General features: G+C 38.1%; 1 protein-coding gene across 2 annotated transcripts in view; it reads right to left on the reverse strand.

Moving 5' to 3' along the window:
* The window catches only part of CLIC5 (CLIC family member 5), a 70,091-nt gene that overhangs the window by 44,124 nt on the left and 8,065 nt on the right, over positions 1–17,902 (reverse strand). The window contains exon 1 of one of the 2 annotated variants that reach the window (XM_087919405.1): positions 10,693–11,093. The exons of the other annotated variant lie outside the window; for it this stretch is intronic. Within the exon in view, the coding sequence (XP_087775531.1) occupies positions 10,693–10,755 (63 nt within the window). The 5' untranslated portion in view covers positions 10,756–11,093. Of the gene's footprint in view, positions 1–10,692; positions 11,094–17,902 lie in introns of those variants that run through there. 2 annotated transcript variants of the gene reach the window in all.

Raw genomic sequence — 17,902 nt, forward strand, 5'->3', positions numbered from 1 at the left:
TTATGTCACTATAAAATGTAGTTACGGTCTTTTCTCTAATCAAATAAGTCAATTTTGTAATCTCTGCAAATTCTGTCATCTTCACCAGTGACAACTCCACTGTGGGTATTTCAGTCTTAATACTCTCTCTTGGTGTATTGACAAATAGAGTAATGATATAAATGGAACAAAGAAAAAGCAAGCATATGCCAAATCAAGCCTTGGCTATCTTAGTATCAACATAAAAGACCTCAGGAAATGGATGTAATACCAAAGACAGTAAAAAGGAAAAGATGAATACAGTAAATATCAATATTTCTAACCAGATTTTTCCCATTTACATCAGCAGTCTGGAGTGTATGATTTGACATCTCAGTATTCAAGATGATTGTCAAACTTGATCCTTCAAATTATATTTTCATTCAAAACAAATCAAACAATATGAGCTTTGCTCATTTCTCCATGGTACTTCTATTTTCAGTCTATCAGCACTCGTCCAGTCCACTAGTAATATAGTCAAGGACTTCAGACAGTCCTGATAAAGGAATGGTTTTCTCTTAAAGGCCATTAAAAGATCATTGAAAGAAAGTAAACAATTAATTCCTGGGAAAGTAGACTCAAAATAACCCTAACTTGATAGTGTTTGGCATAAGATGAGGCAGAGAGAAATTCTGGCAGGCTGACCAGATTCTGTTACTCTTCTCTACAGCTAATAAAGTAGCATTCCTGGAAACCTTGCATTGTTTCCTGACTTGGTCTACCTTGAAGAGCTGAGAGCTAGGACCTACAGAATGCACCCTTGGCCTGTATGGATTGGGCAGGCAGATTCTACCTCGAACCAACAGTCCCAAAGATAATAGAAGCTTGAAACTTAGAGGGCTTTATAAATAATCATTTCATCTAATGCTAATGATTAATTCCAGTCCACTGAAAGCAAACTGGCAGCCAATGGAACCCCCATATTGTTATCACTCTATCATATTCCAGGTAGTCCTTGAATTATGGCAATGGAGCCTAAAATTTCCATTGCTAAGCAAGACAGTTGTTAAGTGAGTCCCCCCCCCCCCCATTTGACAGCCTTTCTTACCACCGTAGTGATTCACTGCAGTTAAATTAGTAAAATAATTTTTAAGTGAGTCTGGCTTTGCTTGTCAAAAGTCACAAAAGGTGATCACATGACTCCAGGACACTGCAACCATCATAAACACAGGCCAGCTACCAAGAATCCATGTTTTGATCATGTGACCATAGTGATGCTGCAACTGTTATAAATGTGATAAATGGTCATAGGTCACTTTTTCCATTGTTGTTGAAACTTTGGACATTAAAAGAATGGTTGTAAGTCAAGGATGACTTGTAGTTTGCATTGGTCAGCAGGCAGGCAGCAGGCAGGCAATTGTATTATGTATTAGTATAGCTTCTGATTCATCATCAAGGAAGCTTCAGGTAGTGCAAATTGCACGTAGAGATAATAAGGGCCTAATCTTTCCAATCCTGGTTCAGGAAAGGTTGCATCTGGCAAACCAACCATTGTCTCCAACCGCTTGCAAGCCCAGAAGGACCTCCAGATAGTAGAACTGATCCTTAGCACAGGTGTCCCCAGCACTCGGCCCCTGGCTCACTAGTGGGCCACAGCTTGTTTGGAACAGAGCCGTGGAGGTGATGGGCAAGTGAGCATGCACAGCTACACTTGCACAAGCAATAGGTGAGCATGTGGAACCATCCCCTCTCCCCTCCCACCAATCCACAAAGCCAGAAAGGTTGATGACTGCTGCTTTAGGAAGACTACCATCCTATTAAGAATTGGTATTATGTTAGGTGAAGAATTAAAAAGAATTTGGAGGTTAATATTAAACAGAGCCTTTTATCATGGTTTTATTACCCGTGAGAACTTTCTGAATAACAGTTCCCTGTTTTAATATCAAATAATTTTTCATTGCCCAATAAAAGTTCCTATAAATGCTGCTTTTGTAATATTTTTTAACAATACTCATTTCAATTGCAACACATTTCCTCTTCTGATATTCACCAGCATCTCTTTGAACTAATTTGACCATTCAGCCACACACCAAAAAGGAAAACAAAATAATAGTACTATATTGCCAGTTGAATATCACAAAGAAAACTGAAATCTAGAAAAAAAAACTGGTAACGAAAGCAAATATTCATCTAGCAAATGCAGCAGCACTTACAATAAGTAGGTAAAGTCAGGAAGACCCACAAGTATATGTATATATAAAGACTCTTGAAAGATGGCCACAAAAACCACAATAAGGATTAGTTGCTTTTAAGAACATAAAGAATATGCTTTTCAAGATTACAAGGAAGCATATGTTGATAATAAATTGTTTTTAGCCTACTATTTTTACAACTGTTTTGAATTCCATATTTTACATTACAGGAAACACAGATTGTTCAAAATATTGTATCTTTTCCATTTATCAGCATTTTCAAAATACAGGCAAACCTTGACATTATGGTACATGTCGCAGGATTAAGGTGAAATGTCTCATCTTAACGAACCCCCCCATCTCCGCTTTCCCCAATGAAATGTTAAAGGAATGTGCAGGTCGCTAAGTGGAGCATGGTGGCCCCTAGGTAGGGGAGGCCTGTTGAAGGCCTAGTAAAGGCCCAGACCCACCTTTCCTGGCCCTCTCAAGGCCTCCCCCACCCTGACACAACCAATGCTCCATCTTCCACACTCTGCATCCCAATGAAGGCCTGGAACCCGTAACTTCATACTTGGGGCCCCAGATTCATCTTCCCAAACTTCATCTTAAAGAACACCCATTTTACAGAAGCCTCTGCTTTTCTTTCCATACTGCTCTTGCTTCATTTTATCCTGTCTGCACAGAAGCAAAAAACAGGAAACTGCCAAACACTTTGCTAAACCAAAGCAAGAAATTATACTTAGGTCTGAAGGATGTGATTAGAACAGTACCTAGAAGCTTATTGCAGCTTGGGTTGAGGGGCAAGCAGGGGTCTAGGTGGGATAGGTCAGTGGTCGCCAACCAGTGCGCCGGGGGCCACTGGTGGTCCACGGGAAAATTTTGGTGGTCCACAGAGAATTGTCACCCGCAAAGCACCCCCCAAAGCAATTAATCCAGGCTGCGCAGGAACACAAGGCTGCACCACCCACATAGCCTGTAGGAACACAAGGCTTGCGTCACTTGCATTGTGAACAACACAAGGTAGTGAGGGGAGGGGGAAAAGAGGGGAGGGGGGACTTCCTCTACACACCCCATGCACCTGGCCTGGCTACCGGGCTGCTTCTTTCCGCTTCTTTCTTCTTCTACTTTTGACTGCACACAAGGAAAGCAGCAAAAGTCTTTCTTTCTCTCCCCCAGACTCTGCCAGAAATGAGTCTTTGGGACCCTGCAAGGCATCCTGCTCCAAAAGGCTGCACCGGCAAAGACTAATTTCTGGCAGAGTTTGGGGGAGAGAAAGAAAGACTTCTGCTGCTTTCCTTGCATGAAGCCAAAAGTCTCTCTCTCTCCCCCTGAGAATGGAGCTGGAGATGGTATCTTGTGATCCCAAATAAAGAATGATTGATCGGTAGGAAAATGGGGTGGGGAATTTTCCTGCAGACTTTTTTGGGGGGTTTTCCCAGTATCTCTGCTGCTTTCTACAAAGACCCTGGGAAAATGTCAGCAAGCCACCATCAGTCAAAATTCATAATAGTGGTCCGCGGGATTTAAAATTATGAGTTTGGTGATCCCTGAGGTCCAAAAGGTTGGTGACCCCCCTGGTATAGGTCATGCTAGGAACAGCTGAATAGCATGACTTGTACACATGCTATTCCAAGCTGAACAGCATGACTTGCATATGTGCTATTCTAATGACTATAAGAAATTTTTAACTAATCATTGTATTGCTGCTTTGCATTTCCTGTATCCTGAGGTATAAAAATAGAATGCCAGCCTTGCTTAGCGCTCCTCCCAGCTCCTTTGTTTGCTGACAGAGAGCCCCTTTGCCTCTGATCAGAAATCAAGTGACAAATTTCTGATCAGAAATAAAGTGATAAATCGGCAGCATCAATTTTTCAGACTCTATTGTTCCCTGCTTAACAGCCTCAGAGTTCCATTTAACTGAATTCACTGAATTCACTCTTATCCTAGGAGCCACATCTCTGACTAAGATTTTGCAGACATCTTGTTTTATCATATGTTACAACATTATTAATATGTTTAATGAATATGGAGAACCAAATCATAACCCTCTAAAGTACATAGGTATCCTAAGTGGATACAAAGGGCTGCTGAGGTTTACCCTCAAGATGTGAAGAGTAAGAATAATGTCACACTAGACAATATAAGGTAAATATTAAAAATGAACTGGCTAATATATTTCTAATTAATCCACTGGACATTAAGGAACTTTATACTCAAGTAACAATTGTATGTGACCTCAGACACCCTTTTCTTAAACACCCTATCCTTTTTGCTGAAATTTGGATGGAATAAGTTATCTTCTCAGATCACATACAGGTATTTCTGGCAATTTGGTCATTAAATGAAATGGTTTGTAAGCGAAGCTGCAAGTGTGTTCGCCACTTACTTTAGCTTTCCTGTGCTTTACAGATTTACGAAAGTTGTAAATGCAAAGACTGATGATAAATCATTTTTTTCACCACTATCATAACTGCAAACAATCACTAAATGAGGCAGTCAGTAATGAAAACTACTTGTACATCAATTGATAATACTCTAGGGTAAGTTATACTCTACTATAGGTTGTGTTTATTTATTAAGTGTGTATCACCTACATTTTTCGCAATGATAGGGATGGATTATAAATTCTCCCAATAATTGTTCAAATAAATAAAAAAGCATATTTGAATTATAAATTCAAATAGTAAATTATATTAGCAGGCAATAGTTAGCATTGCAAGAGAGAAAAGGGGTTTTAGTGATTTTATTAAGGGTTATTTATTCTGCCAGGTTGACCTATCATCAGTGTGAGCCAGCAATCTTTTTTGGAAGATAAGAAACACACATCACCTTGTACTCATCCAGCTCTACCCACTATGACTATGACCTCTGAGCATGTCTCCAGTACTGCTTTCAGAGTTTTCCTTCTTCTGTCATCTTGAGAATTGTCATCAGGTTGGCCTGCTGCACTTTAATCTCACTGCAGATTGATTAGCTGCTTTCTAAACATAGGAATGATCCCTGGCCTCTTCTTCCTCATTAGGATCTACTCTGCAACCTGTGTTATAGCAAGTCTTCCACACTACCGGTAGCCTCACAGTTAAAACATCTGGACATTTAAAAAGTGAGAAACACCTGCTATATAGGCACGGCAATGGATTTTAGTCAGTAAAAGCAGGAAAACACAAGAAAATGACTTTTGTTTTCAATCGGATTGTTCTGCCTGCATATACCATATATAGATTTGGATGATTTGGATGTGTGTGTTTTTGTTTGTGTGTATTCATACACATCCATCCATATACACCTGAATAATAGTACAGTATTTATATCCAGTAAGATATAGTAACAAGAGGGAAGGCAATTGTCCATTGCTTTCCTGAAGAGAAAAGTGGAAGGGGACAGCAGCAGGTGAATTGTCCAACAAAGGGATGTGGTAGTTTTTGTGTGAATGGGATACCTTGTAAGCATCTCAGTCTAGACAGGATTTTCATAAATCAGTATAGAATCAAGCATAGGGCAGGAGCAGCTTAAACGTGAAATACAGACATGCACTAAGATTGATCTCATTAGCAGCAGTTTTGTTAGCAGTGTGAAATGCCTACCTTTCTGATTGAACAAAATTCTATTCTCTTATCAGGGTTTAACATATTGCAAGCCTGTTTCCATTTTTTTCACAGCAATCTCTGGCTCACTTATAACACAGCATGTCAAAAGCTGGACTCTAAAACATCCCTTTTTTCAAATGCAAGCATGACATGAAAGTAAATCCAAGTAATGAAAAGAAAACCCTATTTCCAACAATAAATATAATTTAAGACTGAATCTGAGTACTAGGAAATGAAATATGCAGCAAATGTATTTTAAAATGCAATGGCATGATCGATCAATATGGATATAAGCATGTCAGAGACAGAATCCAGTAGCACCAGTTGTTCCTGGCCCAATATACAAAATACAAAATTGTACCAAACAATGAAAATCTTGTATGGAAAATGGCCCTTTATGTGAATGCATTGAACCAGCAGTATTTACTGCTGGTAGAAGGCGACAAAAATGTATCATAGTGGTTAGGAAAAACATTTATTAGTGAAAATGGGTTTTCAAAAAAAGAAGATTTGAGGAGAGGTTTTCCTTCTATTTTCACTATTTTCACCTCAGTCTATTCGTATATTGGAAACCCTAGAAAATCATCACTATTATTTATAGCAGCAGGGAGGAAAGAAGGAAATCTGAACAGCAAACATTGACCCCAGTTCTATATTTTGACATAACAATTGACACAGTAACTGAAAAAGGTCGGAAAAGCTTCTATTCTCCTTACTGCAGCTGCATCGAAAGGATACATGAACCAGATGTTCATGCATGCAGTGATAAGTCATAGTTCAATGTCTTCAAAAGAAAAACCAAGAAAGTCAAGGTGCCTCCTGAAAAAGCACCTTTGGGACAACAGTCCAATGTTGTTTTTGAAAGAGATCCTCAGACAGACAAGAATTATAGTTTGTATTAATTATGCTAATGTTAATAATTTGTATTCATAACTAACACTTGAATAAAGCTTATTATTGTGTTAATGTCCCCTTCTGTTTCTCTCTGAGCTTTTAGGAACAATCACATTTGGATATAAATCGTATCAAAAATATTAGTTATGCACATTTTATGCATCCTCTACTAAACTTTAATTCCTGTCATGACAGCTTTTGCTGATGAAATTATTTTTTCTTATTGCTTTCTTTTTATGTTACATTATGTTAAAACCAATTTTAGGCACCAGTTAAACAAAGACCTGCTGAAACTTAAACACAATGGAAGAATTCACACATTTCACTAAGTCAGGTTGACAGAAAAAGATGCAGTTGGTTGCCTTTCATACAATATCCTAAGATAAACTCAAATCTCATCATGGCATAACATGATATATGAATTGAACCTATTACTTTCCCTGGTATGTTATATAATAAAAGTTATACATTATAAAAAGTATAATATTATAGAGGTTATATTTTAAAAAACTTAAAATGAGCATTGTGTCCTACAGGTATATAATTCACTTGGAAACAATACAGAAGTGGTTCTTCATTTCCTAAAAACATTCCAAAATGTTTTTTTCCCAACTTCTCTGACTAACCTATCATCCTGTGATTACTGACTATTTTCCCATACAAATTCTTCTTAGCTTTTTCTTTCCCTATCTGTTCAGGGTTTTTTGAGTTCAGCCAAGGTCAGTGTGTGACAAAAGTAAATAAAGAGCAATAATAAGAAAAAAAAATCTAAGCATTTAAAAAGCTAATTGTAATATTTTTTAAGTAAATTGCTGATTACATTTTCCCAGAAATTATTTTTGGTATCAAATATACTACCCATTGATTGCTGTTATTGAGAAACTCAGAGATGCTGATATATTTGAAACACACTTCATTTTCCTGGATTCTCACATTTATTTGCACCAGAGGACTGGCTAAGCAAAGGCTTAAGATCCACTTGGGTAAAAAAATTGCACTTGCTGACTTTAAGCTAATTGGATCACTAAGAACAACTCTAACAGGTATGCTAAAAGTAATTTCCTGCCAACGTCTCTGACTGCTATTCTAACAAGCTACTGTAAATATTTCTGAACACGTCTGCCGAGAGAAATGGTAGAAAAAAAAAAGTTCCACATTTATTATTATACAAACTGTGGATCACAGCCCAAGAACACATCCTAATTCTAACATGCAGTACCATGGCAACTTGAAATTTCCTACATCTCTTGAGCATGGAACTTAAAATAAAGCTCTTTCATTTTTCTGTTCAATTTTGGGCACATTAATGGTGAGGTTCAACTTTAGAACTTTTGTTGTACTTTGATTCCTAGGTAAAAAAAATTCTAAGGTTTTCAAAAGAGTTGCCCAGCAGGGAAATAGCGAACTGAAATCAGTTTCTTTTAATAATAATAATTTTTTTTAAAACGATGTGTGCTGCATACAGCATGTCGCTCACTATTTAAACAGCTAGGATTGTTCAAATTTGGCCAGGTATTATTATTCCAAAATCTGCTATTGTTGCATGCATGTTTGCAGACATAAGTGGGCAATAATAATACCCAAGGACTCTTGAATAATTAGGATGTCTAGATCAACCTTGCCAAATCTTCACAACATTTGTTATTTAACTTTAAAAAGTCAGGACTTTCTAATATTTAATTCAGAATTTTGGATGACATGCCATGACTCACCATGGCATGTATACATCTGCCATTATTTCACTGTGGACCTCAGGTCAAATATCATGTCTCCTAATCCTGGCATTGCCAGTCAAGCTGGGATAGCATTCAACTGGTTATTCATGTGCTTCAGTGCTCCTTGCTGATCCCCCTGCATATTTAGAGAGGCAAAGACAGATGATCCCGGTGACATTTACTGTTCTGGAATGACTCTTGTAATCTGTAAAGTTACAAACATCTCCTTGTGACATTGACTACAGCTTTACTGCCATCTCTATGCTATGACAGTCTAAACAGCCTGAAGTGAAGAGGTAACTTATGCAATACTATCAAGCAAGCAGATGTATTCATGTCAAAATAAAACTCATGGCAGCCAATAACAGTTGTTGCAGGAAGATGGAAAAGAGCACCACTTGGTGAAAGCTCTGAAGTGCCCAGCACCTGGTTAAACTTATTTACACAAGTTGCGATGAGGACTATCAGTTTGAGTCCTAGGGGTGGGGGAACCACAGAGAAGCCTATCAAAGTTACTGGCTACCCACTGTCTACATCTTGGTTTCAAAGAATCAGAGCTAGGACACTATCAATCACAGCTTTCTTACAATAAAAGAATACTGGAATGAATTGAAATGATGCCATTAAAATAGGATAAGCCACTCTTTAAAGATTGATACCCGTGTAGATTATTTGGCAATAGCTGGCTACTCAATTGACTAAATTTAGCTATCCTAAGATGACCCATTAACGAGGCAAGAGATACGAGCATCACTTTCAGCCAACGTTCTCTAGGATTGCCATTGTTTTAGCACATTGGTTCTCAACCTTCCTAATCCTTTAATACAGTTCCTCATGTTGTAGTGACCCCCCAACCATAAAATTATGGGTCGATTCCTAAGACCATTGAAAATATGTGTTTTCCAATGGTCTTAGGCAACCCGTGAAAGGGTCGTTCGACCCCCCCAAAGGGGTCATGACCCACCGGTTGAGAACCACTGTTTTAGCAAGATATTTTGATGACTAATTTATTTTAACTATGGGTAAACATCTAGGACACCAGGGTGACACACTAATGCCTGCAATATAACCAAGAGAAAATTGTATCCAATTCCGCATCAACCTGCTACTTACCGAAGGCCTACCTAATTTTCCTTAAAAGAAAGTGGGAGAGTTTCACATCAGCAGGAGAGAGGGGCGCAAGGATCTTCCCTGGCCTCTTGATCAATAGCTCCAAAGCCCTAAATGCTGTCATGGAGAATTCTGGGAATAGTGGCAATGGGAATTTTGATCTTATGTGTCAATACAGTTCTCCAAGGAGCAGAGCATCTGCACCAGGCCTGAAATGGGTTCGGCAATGGTAAAATGCTCATCTGAACATGCAGTGGGGAATGTTTGCCTTGTTCTTGTAGGTTCCAAAGTAATTTTTATTTAGAGTCAGTTTTGATTTCACCAGCTGTATGTCTGACTGGAAATTATAATATATACTTTGCACTCCTTTCTCATATACTGAATGAGCTCATTTTTGCCCTTATCTGTATTTTCTCCCTTTCTCTTCCAGCATGCTTGAAGGGTGGCATACCATATAACATCCTTATTGTTTTTCACTGTTATTACTATTTCTATTTGAAGATGGTTAAAATGCCATGAAGTCTACACTTCCAGCAAGGTTCCCTATTGTCCTTATTAGTTGTGGCTGTTGAGAGATAAAAGTTCACAATATCTGAAAGACCATAGGCTGGCTTGCTCTCTCTCTCTCTCTCTCTCTCTCTCTCTCTCTCACACACACACACACACACACACACACACACACACCCCACATGGTTATCCTTCTCTGACAGCTATCATTTTTGATTACCCAATGACTGCAAACATACGTGATAATTAATGGCTTGCACATATAAATAACCAATCGGAAATATACTACTAAAAATGTTTCACTTTGCATCATTTGGCATCTTTATATGAGTGGGTAGTCCACATAATTAACCACCACTAGTCACATTTTGAATAGAATCACATTATGTACATGCAAATAAGAGTCCGTTCCAGGTGTCACACTGTTTCCTGTGCTAATAGATGTTTGACTGCACACACAAAGGTTTCCCTAACATCCTGCATGCTACAAAGCTTCTTGGGTGGCTCAGGCTGTTTTCCTCCCTCAAAGTAAATTCAGAGAGGAAACCACTGTGGCTCAGGCTTGGCATTCAAGTGAGGAGATGGCACTGGAGCAACAAAGACTAAAGCCAACAGCAGGAGGGAAAGCAACAAGAACAGGGAGGGAAAAGGGAGAAATTCTGCACTAAAACACAATGGAACTCTAGACACGGTGAGCGTCTGCAGCTGACTAGAGAAAGTCTGACCTACCTTGACAAAGAGTTCAATTTCAGGGTCTTTTCCTTCTCCATTGGCAGGAGACGAGTTGTTCATTTCTGATCCCCCTCAGGCAAGGAGCTGTTCTCCTTGCTCTGCAAAGAGTCCAGGGCCAGCACAGCTTCGCCTTTTACCCACAGCACTTGCGAGGCTTCCTGCTCCTTCTCTACACAATCTCTTTGCGCCTGCTGCTGCTTTTGAAACTTCCACTAACTCAGACAATAATTTTCCTAATTATGAAACTGTAAACAAAATAAACCAGAAAGGACAAGAAAGGCAAAGCGGGAGAAGCTTACACTGGTGTTCGGAGCAACAAGTGCTACAGTGCTCTGTGTTGTGTTTCTGAGTGCTCATCTGTCAGAGCTCTGGCTCATGCTGCCAGCCCAAAATAGCCAAGTGCAAGAGAGGAGGGTGGGGTTAATGCACAGCCTGTGGTACCTCGGAACAAACCATTTCTTTTAATCCCACTCTGTCAAAATAGTTCTTTCTTGCACTCCCCTCTCTAGCATTCTTGCATGCAGTACTTTTGAAAAACAGTATGAGAGCCTTCCTCAAGTTTTCATTTACTCCCCAAACACATTCGGTTGAGGTAAACACAGCTTGATTGCTCTGATCGTTGCAAACACAGAACATTTTCCTGGCACAGAAAGCCAAAAGCCAAAAGACCTCACTCACTCACCAAAGGGTGCTAACTGAATCCTGATATCAAAGAGAACTGTTGTAAAATCCAAATATCCAACAGGGCAGTAGGGCATGGAAGACAATGTGACTGGGAGAAAGGAAGGTAAGCAATTACACTCTGCATTTACAACAATCAGAGATGAGAGATAAGGCACCTTCATGTGGCCACACCTCCACAGCATATTATCTGCCTAAATTCTTCCTACATTCATAATTTTTATGAATGTAGTTATCAATTCTGGGAGATTCTTTCAATGCTCCTGGTATTGGAAAGTGCTAGACATCTTTGCTCCACTCCTTTGTTTTTACCCCTTTGTTTGCCATTGAGGGATTCCTTTTTGCCTGTTGAGCATTAAGTTAGTAAGGTGAAGGAACTGTGGGAGGCTACAAGCCTGAGTAAGTGGGGTGAGATAGATCCATGAAAACAGTTTGCATTATTGTTCTTCCATATATATGCTACTTTTCCTCTAGCTTCTCAATCAGAAAAAGATGGAATATAAGGCTTGCTTCCAAATAGAGCCCAGACTAAGTTCTCTAAGAGTATCCTCATTGTAATTTTACTCATGCAGCAGCAGGCCAACAACCTGCCTCCAGTGAAGGAATGTGGAATGATAAGTCTTTGGGAAAAGGTTCCACACATATAAGCTGCCACGTTGTATTGCAGACTGCAAGTAACAACTCTGGAAATGTGAATCAATCCTCCCAGACCTACTTTAATTGTTGACCTTTTCACATTTCAGTATGTTGTATTCTGATTTGCAAATGTAAAACTTTATAAAAACATTAGGATCAGGATTACTGGGCAAAATGAGGAATCCATCTCAGCGGTAGTGGGATTCAATTTTTTTTTTCCCACCAGTTCTGTGGGCATGGCTTGGTGGGCGTGGCAGGGGAAGGATACTGTAAAATCTCCAGTGAGAGGTGGTATTTGCCAGTTCTCCAAACTACTCAAAATTTCCACTACCGGTTCTCCAGAACTGGTCAGAATCTGCTGAATACCACTGCTGCATCTCAGGCTTCATATTCTCCCAGAACCCTGTAGCCTGCTCTGCTCAGCTAATCTTTACCTTCAGGAGTAATGCAATCTCTCCTTTCTTCTGCCAGTGCTGAAATAAGAATCCATGGCCAGTCCAACTGTAGATAGAACCAGCATTTCCTTCATCTGAAGCAGCGAAGACAAACTGAAGCAGCCTAATAAAACTTTTTGATTTATCCTTCAAAACTGTCTTTGAAGGAGCTCCTCCTTCAAAGACAGTTTTGAAGGATAAATCAAGAAGTTTTATTAGGCTGCTTCAATGAGGTGAGGCAAAGAAAGTGCTGGAGGAGCGATGAACTGATTCCCTGCTTCAGATTGCTCAATACATTCTTAGCCCAGAAAGCTCTATCCTTCGGAGATCTTCGGGAGAAGCACAACTATTGTTATAGAATATGTTAAGTAGCTGATTTTGGGGGGGGGGGATATTTTAAGCTTTTACCTTTTCTGTCTAAATGTACCTCTTCAAAAAAACCCAGTTTTTAAAAATAGGATCTTTGGATGCCTTTGCATTTAATGCACAATTCTCAAACTATGGATCAGAATCCCAAGGGACCACAAGCAACTTAAAAACAAACCAAAAAAAACAACAACAGATTGATCAGGCTAGCACAGGGAAGGCAGTAGTACTATCCAAAGCAAATTTAAATTCCTTTTGCCAGTGCAAGCCTGCATGGGACAATTGTCTCATGGCGAGTAATCGGTGCGCAAAGTTTGAGAATATCTATGACATATAGAATATTAATGATTAAAAGGAGGTAACACATACAATATAAGATTAATGAAATCATTCATTTTACTGATGAGGATGTCACACTTCCTGTTCATTGCCATTTAGCGGTCAACCAAATTTTTGTAGCTCAAATTGAGTCATCCTACTACTTTGACTTCCCATGGGACAAGACATGTAGATGGCAGGAGTGCCTGTGAGTGCAAAGACTGATTCACCGAACTCTTAAGGAGTCTGCATTGGTAAGGCGCTCAAGTGAATGAGGCAAATCAAATGACTGAGCTATGAGACAAGTTTCTAAGCCTTACTTCTTCCTTTAAGTGGGTTGACAGTAGGATTACAAGATGTGAGTTGCAATAATTCAGAGTTGGAGCTTTCTGACTGCAAAGTAATTAAGCTTAGAGTTAAATAATTTGTTTGGGTTTTTTTTTTAAAAAAAGTGGGACTGCATTTAATTGTTTTTTTTTTAAATCTCATCTTTTTTGCTACGCCCTCTTTTCTTAAGGCAAATTAATGGCCACTCTAACTGATATAATTAATATTTAAAGCAGATAGGAATTATTATTTATTGTAATATCACATTGAAAACAAAGCTCCCAGACTGAATGTCATACAATTATGACTCTCTATATATCTCCAATCTAAAATGGCATGGTAAAAAAATGTAAACATTACTATTAAGAACTTTTCATCTGGATAGAACTGGCACACAATTTGGCTATCCTCCTGGATTTTTGGCTCCTGATAAACAGCAAATGGCAACCATGGAAGAAAAGCCTTTGCACAAATCCTTGAAAATTAATAAAAGCCCTGATGGCACTGAGGTTAGAATGCAGTATTGCAGGCTAACTCTGCCCACAGTCTGGAGCTCAATCCTGACTGGGCTCAAGGTTGACTCAGCCTTCCATCCTTCAGATGTTGGTAAAATGAGGACCCAGATTGTTGGGGGCAATATGACTGTGTAAAGCACTCAGAGAGGGCTGTAAAGCATTTTGCGGCAGTATATAAGTGCTAAGTGCAATTGCTACATCGATTGTGTCCATTCCTTGATTAGGAGACTCTTCTCACAGTCATTCATGCCTTTGCTTATCTCCCAACTGAACTGTTACATTGTATTGTACATGGTCCTGTCATTGAACACCAACCTGAAGCTTAACTAAACCACACAATGCGGTGACATGGATCACTAAAGACACATCTTGGCACACCGATGTAATATCCTTGTTTTATGAATTGTACTCAGAAAACTTCTGAATGCAATCCTATACACTCCTCCATTGCAGGACCAGGTGATTTGTGGAACTCCCTTTTTCCAATTGTTTCTGACTATCCCACAAAATCTGAAAAGTTGAGCATGGTCTGGGTCCTTTCTATAAAACAATGTCATCTAGTGAGACTCAGGAGGCAAACCTTCTCTGTTGTTAGCACTTGCCCTCTGGAACAACATAACCCCTGAAATTTGGGTGTTGGATTTTCACAAGACCTTTTTACCTGTTGGCTTTCCACAAGACCTTGAAGATCTGGGTTTTCTCTTGGGTGATGGGCCAGAATGGTGGATAAGCCACCGGTAGTGGGTAGAAACTGAATGATTATTGACTCACCTCAGTTACATTATCATTTTGTTGTTATTTGTTTTCGGTATTGGTGCTGATAAGATTTTCAGCTTGCATTAGCCACAGCGTCATAAACCAACAACACAGAGAGATACAATTTGCAAGTTGGGCTTTGTAAATTAAAATATAAATTGATCCAAAAACTAAACAAGTAATGCTGGCTGGTAAGGCTTTTCATGATGAACCAATCATGGTATATGCAGGGAAAGTGCAACAAGAATTAATGGAATTCCCATAAGAAAAGCCAGCTAAGAACAACCACCTCAAAGCATAGTTCAGGTCTGTTGAGAATAGGACAAATTTCAAGGGTGAGAAAACAATCTCTATTCTCTAGGGCTTCCAGTTTTGAACTTCCCCGAAGATGGACCGCTGACCACGATTGTCCATGGCTTTGGTCCATGCTTTGGCATTGGAGAACCCCTATCGGTCAGATTTGGGGCAGAAGCCACCTTGTAGGGACAGTGGAGGAAGGGGAGACCATCAGCCAGGTAGAGGGGAGTCGCAAATCCCCTCCCTGGCTTGGCAATTGCTCCCTCCCGAAGACATCTGAACTAGTGGTCTAAAATGGCCACCCTGAAGAGGAAGATTAAACTGGAATAGATTGTGCTGGAGAGAGAAAGAAGCAAACAGCAGGAGGAACGGGATGATATAGTTAAATGGAAAATACCCCCAGGATTAACTTTTTCAAGAATCTTTAAGAAAGGATTTAAAGCAGTGAGGAGAAAGGAGGAAAAAAGGTGTGAATTGCTTTTGACAGTGGTGGGGCTTTGAACCAAGAAAGGTAGAAGCTGGAAAAAGAAATATTTAACTAATTTGGATAAGTATATTTTGATTCTATATAGGCACTAGTAGAGCTGAACTATAGATTGTTAAAGAGAAAATTTAATACTAATTGGATTGGATTTTTATTCTTGGAAGACTGGTTTAAAAAGCTCTGAACAGCTGGAAAAAAGAGGAGGTGGAGATCTGTTATAACAAAGAGTGCCATCTAACTGATTGAATTTAACTTGTTTTTTTTTTTCTAAAAGACTCTGTTTCTTAAAAACTGTAAGGAAAATTGATACAACTAAAGAAGAACTTTGAAAAACTGAAACGTTGTAACAAAGAAAGAAACAAGAAGATTCTGCCCTTGGATTAACTGTTGATTCTGGTATGGATGTAGCATTGGATTAGCTGAGGACCAAAACGTGAAAGGAATAAAATAAAAGCTGATTGTTGGAAAGTAATTTCATAGACACTATTTGGATTAAATTGTTAAATAGAAAAGGTTTAAAATGGTGATATCTCTTCTGGAATTAAAAATGGAACTTAAAAACATGAAAGAAACACTACAAGAGCATAGTGAATTGTTGGACTTTGCTTTAAAATTTATGGAAAATGCAATTGCAGAACATGAACAACAAAGACAAAAGACAGAAGAGGAAGTGGAGCAAACTACAGAAGAGGCCATTTTTAATTTTCATCAAGAACAAAGAATCCTGGAAAGAAAGAGGAAAGGAGTGGGAAATAAATATAGGAGATTTAAGAAGTTAAATAGAGGGGAATATTCCAAAAATTAAAAAAGGTAAAAAGAATCGGCAGAAATTTGAAGGGTGGAAGGAAGCTACAAATAGAGAGGGGGAGAAAAACTGGAGTGAAAGAATAAAGGGGAAAATAGAAGGGGAAAAGGGGATAAGAAACAGGACTTAGAAACAAAGAAATATGGAAATTGTAAAAAAAGTGGGGAAAATTGCTTAATTTGACACAGAGATAATAATTAATATTGATTGATAATTCAGAAAGGGGATTCTGCAAGGTGTTGGGAGGTAACATAAACAAATTTAAGATTATGAAAAAGGAACATATAGACCGATAAGATGGAAAATAGAACTGTTACTTTTGATAATGGAATTTAAGCTCTTTTCTTTTATGTACAGTGATAACTACAATAACCAATGGAATATGTTTATTAAATATATTGAAATAATTGAAATGAAAGATAAGAAGGGTTGTAATGCAGTAGATATTATTTTAGGAGTGGATTGCAGGCTTTTTTGTTTAAATATATAAAGATGAATAGAATAATTGATGGAATTTGTGTATTAAATATGCTGAAATAAATGAAATGATATAGGAGGAGAGCTGAAATGGAATTAACACCAGGATTCAGGATTAAATGAGTAGATTAATATGTCTTCTTTTTTGAAATTGTAAACAAATCTTATAAAATAAAAAAGGGGAAAAACCATGCATAATCTGATTTATATACGCTATGTAGTTTTCAAGGGATTACTAATTTTAATGTTTTAGGCAAGTTAAATGTTTAGTGGGATTTAAAAGGGGAGATAATGAATACGTAGTATTTAGAGATGGCATACTTAAATTGATATTTTAAGGGGGAAACTATTAGGAGTGTTTTTAATTAGAATTTAAGATGAAATATACAAATGTGACAGTTAAAAGTATCAAAGTGTAATAATTATGAAGCTAATATAGGTGAACTAAATAAGAGGTAAGCATTTGGAATAATATAATAAAATAGAAAATGTATAAAAGCATTGTTAAAATAAGAAATTGAATACAAAAATTGTATATGTAACCATCGTCATATTTGTATGTATACATGAAACCTGTAATCATGCTGTTCACTAAAAAGATGTTAAAATGGGGGAAACTGAATAAAACTTGTTTTAAAAAACAATCCTTATTCTCTTCATCTTGTGCATACTTCTTTAAAAAATGTACTGGAGATCACTATTTTGCTTTGCTTGTTGTTTGCATGCTCCATTCTCTCATATTACAGTCACTTCTTTTTATTTTTATCCAAAGCAACTGTAGACAGTGACAAGAGGATAACTTTGCTAGATTTGCAATTGCTTCATTTTATTAGGATGTTTGTTCAACAGCATACTGCCACTTTAATTTGGAATCCATCACTTTTCCAAAAAGAGTGAAGTTTTTGTAAGGATTCAACAATAACCCAAAAGCAGATGACTGATTGCTGATGGCCCACCAAATAAGAATAGCATGTTTTGAAAGTGTTATCTAGGACTTCTATTCAATATCTTGGTTGGTTGCTGACTTTAAGGTTCTATCTAATGACACTGTGGGAATAAGTCATTTAAAGTTTGGTGTCCAGTATCACATCCAACTTTTCATAACATTCTG

This window comes from Pseudonaja textilis, chromosome 1 (assembly GCF_049901715.1).
Source record: "Pseudonaja textilis isolate UNSWEBS1 chromosome 1, rPseTex1.2, whole genome shotgun sequence".
Taxonomy (NCBI): Eukaryota; Metazoa; Chordata; class Lepidosauria; order Squamata; family Elapidae; genus Pseudonaja; species Pseudonaja textilis.